Here is a 7,614-nt window from a genome sequence, read left to right as displayed (position 1 = left end):
CACTATTACTAACTTCTTAACTGTAAACTATTACTAACTTCTTAACTGTAAACCCACTATTACTAACTTCTTAACTGTAAAACAAACCCTCTGCTCTGTTTTTTAGGACTTAATTTCAAGTTATTTCTTCCTGGAAACTATGGTGAATTTGTCATAGATCACAGAATGAGTGTAGTTTTCTAATCATGACTATTAGAAAATACATCTACAGTGAGATGACCATGAACCAGGGGTACAAGAATGTATCCCTGTCCTAGGGTTTCATTGCTGTGAACAGACACCATGACCAAGGTAACTCTTATAAGGACAACATTTAATTGGGGCTGGCTTACAGTTTCAGAGATTCAGTCCATTATCATCATGGCAGGAAACATGGAAGCATCTAGGCAGACATGGTACTAGAGAAGGAGCTACATCTTGTTCCAAAGGCAGATAGGAAAAAGCTCACTTGCTCACCCCAAAAGTGACATACTTGCTCCAACAAGGCCATACCCACTCCAATAAGGCCACACCTCCTAATAGTGCTACTCCCTGTGGGTCAAGCTTATTCAAACCACCACAGTCACCAAAGCTACTGAGCCTTTTCCTGTTTCAGCAGGTACATCATTTCAACCCCAATTGTCTTCCGAGTTGGAGCTCCTGAAAATGTTACAGTCCAAGCCCAAGGCCATACTGAGGCATTTGACACAACCGTCTCTGTAAAAAGTTACCCTGATGAAAATGTTCGTTACTCTTTCAGCACTGTTAATTTATCACCAGAAAATAAATTCCAAAACACTGCAATCTTAACAGTAAGTATTTGTCTTTCTTTAGAAAATATAAATAGGGCTGGAGAGATGGCTCAGTGGTTAAGAGTACTGACTGCTTTTCCAGAGGTCCTGAGTTCAATTCCCAGCAACCACATGGTGGCTCACAACCATCTGTAATGATATCTGATGCCCTCTTCTGGTGTGTCTAAAGACAGCTACAGTGTACTCATATACATCAAATAAATAAATAAATAAATAAATCTTTAAAAAATATAAATATAAAACACTTTTGGTAAAATATGTATAGTTTTGAATATTAATAGCATAGAAATCTGATCATTTGTATCAGTCTACCATTGTGTAAATATTACATGGTTATCACTAACTGATAACAATATGAATTTATCAAAATTCCTTTTTTATATATTTGGTAAATGATTTATTTATTTTTATTTTATTTTATGTGCATTAGTGCATGCATGTTCATGTGATTGTCAGATGTCCTGAGACTGGAGTTATAGACAGTTGTGAGCTGCCATGTAGATGCTGAGAATTGAACCTGGGTTCTTTGGAAGCCAGTGCTCTTAACCCCTGAGCTATTTCTTCAGCACCTGACCCCAAATTAATTCTTCAAAAGTTCTATCCATCCATCTATCCATCCATCTGTCTATCTATGTGGATGTAGCTCTATGGGCTTATGTGTGCCATGTGTGTTTGGGTGCCGAGGAGGGCCAGAAAATGTCAGATCCCCTGGAACTGGAGATTGTGAGCTTCCTGATGTAGGTGCCTGGAACAGAACCCCAGGTGCAAGAGCAGCAAGTGCTCTTAGCAACTGAGACATCTCTGCAGGCCCTGAGTTAAACAATAGTCTAAACAGAATTTTGTTTGCTTTTCAAGCAACACATCCAAATGTTAACAATTTTTATTAGAAAATAAAACTGCATCAATATGTAAACATTTGGAGATGAGTTAAAAATAATTTTGTCTATGAATTACCTCTAAAATAGTAGAGAAACATAAATATGCATGCTTTTAACATTTGTCCAAGCTTCAGTAGTCTTTGGTTATGTGCATAGTGTCCCAAACGAATACAATTTTTGTTTTCTTTTGTTCTTTAAACAATACATGGCTTTCTTCTTCTCTCCAGTGATCATGGGGCACTGTGCATGGGACCAGGGTCTCATGTTAGGCCACAGTGCTAGCACTGAGCTACAGCTTCAGCCCCCTATGAAATAACTGTTACTGCAGAGAACAGCTCTCGTTGACAATCAGTGAAAGAAATAGCAAGCTTATGCAAATGACTTTTTCTTCTATTACAACATTTCCAGACAGGGGATATAGTGCAGTGTTTGAGCGCTTGCCTGGCATGCCCGAGGCCCTGGGTTCAAATCCCAGAGCCAGGAAGAGTCATTGTAATACATTTGCTTGGGGAAAAAACTTACAGCCCATCGTATTGAACAGAAAACCAGAAAAATAAGAGAATGTCAGCTTTAGAAGAGGCTCTGTTGCTGCATAGAAACAAAATGATGTTTCTCTACAGTGAGAAAGTCATAAGGGTAGAAAAAATAAAAATATGTGTGCTGGGAACTGAACCTTTGTCTTCTGGAAGATCATCCAGTGCTTCTAACTGTGGAGCCATCTCTCTAGCCAAGTGAACCTCTTTTAAAAAAAAAATGGTGCAATACTCAAGCTCAGTCTTGGTCTTAATGAGATGATGATGATGATGATGCTGATGCTGACGACGATGACGATGACGACGATGACAATGACGATTTAGGTCAACATACTTTACAACTTTACAGTCACACTTTTCCACTGATGGATTTTGTTCTTGTCTTACAGATTCAGGCCAAACAGTTGTCTGAAGGACAAAACTCATTTTCAAATGTGTATTTAGAAGTCGTGTCAAAGCATTTTTCAAAATTAGAAATAGTGCCAATCATCTATGACAATGACTCTCTCTTCGTTCAAACCGACAAGTCCGTGTATACTCCACAACAGCCTGGTAGGGTATATGATGCTTTCTCAGAGGGGGGGAAATTGACACAAATATGGGCAACTTTTAACATCTGGACTGAGTGGAGACGATTTCTACCTAAGAGAAACTCAAATCCTAATGACGTTTATACTCTCTAATAACATTTTCATTTTTACCTTTTAGAGGGATTGCTAAATAAATCACACAATCAATGATCATTTTATCTGCCCTGTTAAAGAAATTGTTCATCAAAAATACGGAAGACATAACTACACATTCAATTTTGGCAATGGGAAGTGATTTATTTTAAAATCTTGCTTGTAAAACATTCTTGGGGGCTGGAGAGATGGCTTAGAGGTTAAGAGCACTGACTGCTCTTCCAAAGATCCTGAGTTCAAATCCCAGCAACCACATGGTGGCTCACAACCATCTGTAATGATATCCGATGCCCTCTTCTGGTGTGTCTGAAGACAACTATAGTGTACTCAGATACATAAAATAAATAAATTTGAGAAAATTCTTGGGTTCAATAGCCAATCATGTTAGAAAAAGGAAATCCAACAGAAGAGGATTAGGTGTTTCTCAGGGATTCAAGTACACCATAGAAATGTCTAGATGCTGATTTTCTATGTTTATCCACCTAAGAAAGAGTCTGTCAAGCATGGTTTCATATTTTCAGTGTTACTGTTTGAGAGAACTGGCAGAAGCTATGAACGCTGTGAATGAGGAAAACCTGTTCCTGCCCCGCCCCCCAAAAAACTAAAAATAAGACACAGAAAAATGTCAACTTTGTTTATAAAATATTCTGTTTTTTTTTTCACCCGAAACTTGTCATCTAATCCAGAGTTAGGGATGGATTTATGCAAGACCTGCACGTGACAGGAGGAAGCTGGCATGTTTCATCGATGGTACTCTGGAGCAAGGACCAACAATGGCAGGCAGGACCACCCAGTTTTGCTTTGCTCTGTTTTTTAACCTTGTGCATAGTAGATATCTCCTAATTTTGGTGGCGCTGATGATGTCAGTAGTGAGGTAGACTGGAGCTGTATGATAGCCACCACACCACTCAGCAAGAGCATCGCTTACACTGGCTAGGCAAGCAAAGACAGGGTGAAGATGTTGCCTCCAGCTTAGCCAGAATGTCAATGCCAGAACTACTGCTCTGACCCCAACAAGACGGTTTGGTATATGAGACAGTAACCTCTGCCCATGAGAATATTCTAAAATCTTTTATCCTACTGATGTATGCAATGTGAAGATGCATGAAGGATTATCAGCTTAAACATTTTTGAATAAAACCTTAAGTCTCAGCGCTGGAGAGATGGCTTAGTGGTTAAGAGCATGGAATGCCTTTCCAAAGGACCAGGTTCAATTCCCAGCACCCACATGGCAGCTCACAAGTGTCTGTAACTCCAGTTCCAGGGGATCTGACACCTTCTTATAGACATGCCCCACCCCTACCCACATCTTCACACTCTCTGTCTCCCAGGGCCTCCTACATCCCAGGCAAGTACTCCATCACTAAGGCACAACTCGCTCATCCCTCTTGTTTTCTCCAAAGCCGCAGCGTCCTCTGTAGCAACCATGCGCCTGGAAACTCACGGAACTGTATTTCCCCTCTCCTGCACAATGTTAGGAGACATCCATACCTGACTGGCTTTCACTACTCGGATTTTGGCATTTTAATACGTCACATCTTCGACATATAGATTTTATTGTTCTTGCCTCTGATACGCTAAGGTTAATATTCTAAGCTAACGAAAAGCTAGATTAGAAACTATGCAAAAGTAGTCATTGAAATAATAATGATAATGTAAACATCTGTTACTTCTTTTGTGCTGAGTCTCGTGGAAACTAGTTCTTTGTATCCGTGAGTAAGCAGTTGAGGCAGTGTTCCTGTTTTACTAATTAGCTAAAATGCAAAGGTCAAGCTAACCCTGAACAGAGGAAGTCAGAAATGAGAGGGACCACAGTTTGGACCTTCAGGACCTGTGATCTTAGCTTTTGCCACATGCTGCTAACAGTTCTTTCTTAATAACTGGACAGGGAAGGTGGTGTGTCCCCAGTCAGGAGGGGGAATTTGAAGTGGAGGACACGGAAGGAAGGAGATAGCAGGGTGTGGGGGAGTTACTGATCATAAATTTTACCTTGTTACCTTGGTAAAATAAGTTTGAATGGGGCCTTCTTTGAAGAGTTTACTGAATACTAGTGAAGAGTGGAAATGGCTTTGGGTTTATGGTGCTATTTTTATTTGTGTGTGTGTGTGTGTGTGTGTGTGTGTGTGCGCGCGTGTGTCAAGACTTGGCTGTGAAATGGCTTGAAAACCCTTGAAGAATGAAATTGTGTCACTGTGTCCCCAAAGAGCTGAGTTGGAAGTCTCACTATGTAGTTTTGCAGTTTAGGCAACCACATTACTGAGACTTCAGAGGCGTTCTGCCTTCTGGTCCACAATGTGTCCTGAATCGTAGGTAGAGGCTTGTGTTTTAGATGTACCATTCGGGACTGGGCATCCCATGGTCATGTTATCTCTGAGCAGTTGATGAGGAAAAATTTCAAAGACCTCAATCCTAGGTGAAGAACTATAGGCAGTCATCCAACGGCTGATGGGATCAGAAGAGTCAGCTTTATCCAAGGATGAGCCCCCGATAACTGATCCAATCCTGAGTCCTAAACACATGTACATAGGAGGGACATAGTAGTGTGTGTGTGTGTGTGTGTGTGTGTGTGTCATAGGAAGGGGTAGAAATGATGCATTTATAGTACTCATGCTTGTAATTCTCAAAACATCAAGATGTTAAGTTAAAGAAATATTGAACCCAATAAACAAAGACAAAGAAGATATGTTAAGGACTCAAATTCAGACTTGTAGAGATTTAAAAATGCAGTGTCCGAGATAAAAAATATGCCAAGGTTCCACAAACGTTTTTTCTGTGAACCTATCGTTAAAGTATAAAAATAAGAAAGCAAATTAAAAAAATAAATAAGCTTTGATACACATACAAAATTTAAAAAGTAGAAGGTCTGGTAGGGTGTCAGGGTGTAGCTATAACCCTACAACATGAGAGGCAGATGTAGGAGGGTTGTGAATCACAGGCTAACCTGGGCTACTTAGCAAACAAACAAAGGTTTAGTGATGTGTTTCTGTGACAGAATGCTTGCCTATTGTAGCCAAGGAGACTAGCAGTTCTGAGATGTTGCTACTATTCTTTTAAAGAGGAAAGAACATTCGCATGTTCTTCACGTGTGCACAAATACAGTGCAATCACGTGATCACGGTAACTTTGCAGGAAGAGCTAATCTGGAGCCTTGCTAATGTTTGTAATTGGGAGGATGTATGCTATCTGAACCTAACTCCCAATGTCCCAGTAAACTCTTCAGCCCCAAGGGAAGGCAGTATTGAATGCTTTCATATAACCCACAGTAGATCTCTCTCTTTTGATATTATGAAATTCCTAATAAATGGTGGCCTAATTACAGACCTAAGTAATTCTCTACTATATACATATTCTCAGCAAGTTTTACCTATTTTCATAAACTATCTTATTCTGTAGAAGTAACTCATAAGGATTTGCTTTAAAATCAAAGAATCCTTAGTAATGTATATGTTTCCAACCATTTTCTTTTAAATGTGTTTTATCTATAGATTTTATAGCTTTTAATGAGATCTCATTAAAGATGTTTAACAATATATATTATTTTATTCTTCCTCAAGAATGCCATCCAGTGTATTTTAGATCATTTACACCCTGAAGGTGTTTGTTTCAAAAATGAGACTAGTCTTTGTTTAACAAGGATTTTGACGATATGACTTATTCCTGCAGTAAAGGTTCGTGTCTACTCTGTGAATGATGACTTAGAGCCGGCCACCAGAGAAACAGTCTTAACTTTCATAGTAAGTATTTACTTAGTCTCTCGGCACTTTCTGCACAGATGTACAGACTGAGAAGGGTTAGTCTCATGGGAGAGCCCTAACTCTTCCTAAGCGCTTGCTTGCCCTTCTGTTTTTCCATCCAGAGTTGAAGCCGCATGGCTCTCCTGTTCAGTATGGGCTTCTTTCAACCAACTCTAGCTTCCAGAATTGTGGGACAAAATAAATTTCTATTCTTTAAAGCTTACCTAGCACCAGATATTCTTTGATAACAAATAATGAACTAAGGCAGGGGTGGATTTTCTTGTTGTTTTGTTTTGTTTCCCCACAGGATCCTGAAGGGTCCCAAGTTGACACAATAGAGGGAAATAATCTCACTGGGATTGCCTCTTTTCCTGACTTCGAGATTCCGTCTAATCCCAAGTATGTAAAACTTTTCTGACAAACACCTGGACCTTCTGTTGACAGGCAGAGGTAATTCAATGGAGCCACCTACTGCTGACAAAGGACAACACAGATGTGGACATGTGAAACCTCTCAAAGTATTGTAGCAGTTAGGCCAATTATTGTTAAGAGTGAATCCCAGATACTATAGCACAGCTCCAACATACCAGGATCTCAGTTACCCAGGATACTGAGGGAAGAGGACCACTTGAATGTAGGCTTTACCAGCCAGTTTGGAAAGCATAGCAAAACCTTATTTCAATAAATGAACACATACATACATACATACATACATACATACATACATACATACAGAAAAGGTTCCAATTTTTTCCCATCCATTCTTTTTATATAGAGAGAAATAAAGGTTTAGAAGAGAAAAGAATTTTTAAGTAATCCTTTTTTATTTTTCAACAAAACCATCTAGAGCTGTCTCTAAAGGAACCTAACAGAGCATCCATCTATAGGCCAGTGGGGGTTTGGTTACAGTCTAGCACTTTTGCCTAGACAGTACAGAGATTTGGTTTAATAGAAATGTGTGTGAAAGTGTGTGTGTGTGTGTGTGTGTGTGTGTG

The 7,614-nt window shown here is 39.5% G+C and overlaps 1 protein-coding gene across 4 annotated transcripts in view; it reads left to right on the top strand.

Moving 5' to 3' along the window:
* LOC110285497 (complement C5-like) overlaps window positions 1–7,614 on the top strand; it is a 16,315-nt gene that overhangs the window by 2,232 nt on the left and 6,469 nt on the right. For 2 of the 4 annotated variants that reach the window (XM_021151718.2, XM_029474145.1), the window contains exons 2-5: window positions 599–791; window positions 2,592–2,754; window positions 6,549–6,619; window positions 6,927–7,018. In XM_021151718.2, coding sequence (XP_021007377.1) covers window positions 599–791; window positions 2,592–2,754; window positions 6,549–6,619; window positions 6,927–7,018 — 519 coding nt within the window. Of the gene's footprint in view, window positions 1–595; window positions 792–2,591; window positions 2,755–6,548; window positions 6,620–6,926; window positions 7,019–7,614 lie in introns of all 4 variants that reach the window. The other 2 variants (XM_021151709.2, XM_029474144.1) reach the window with 1 other exon arrangement.

This window comes from Mus caroli, chromosome 2 (genome assembly GCF_900094665.2).
Source record: "Mus caroli chromosome 2, CAROLI_EIJ_v1.1, whole genome shotgun sequence".
NCBI lineage: Eukaryota > Metazoa > Chordata > Mammalia > Rodentia > Muridae > Mus > Mus caroli.
This window is presented reverse-complemented; position numbering and strand designations above follow the sequence as displayed.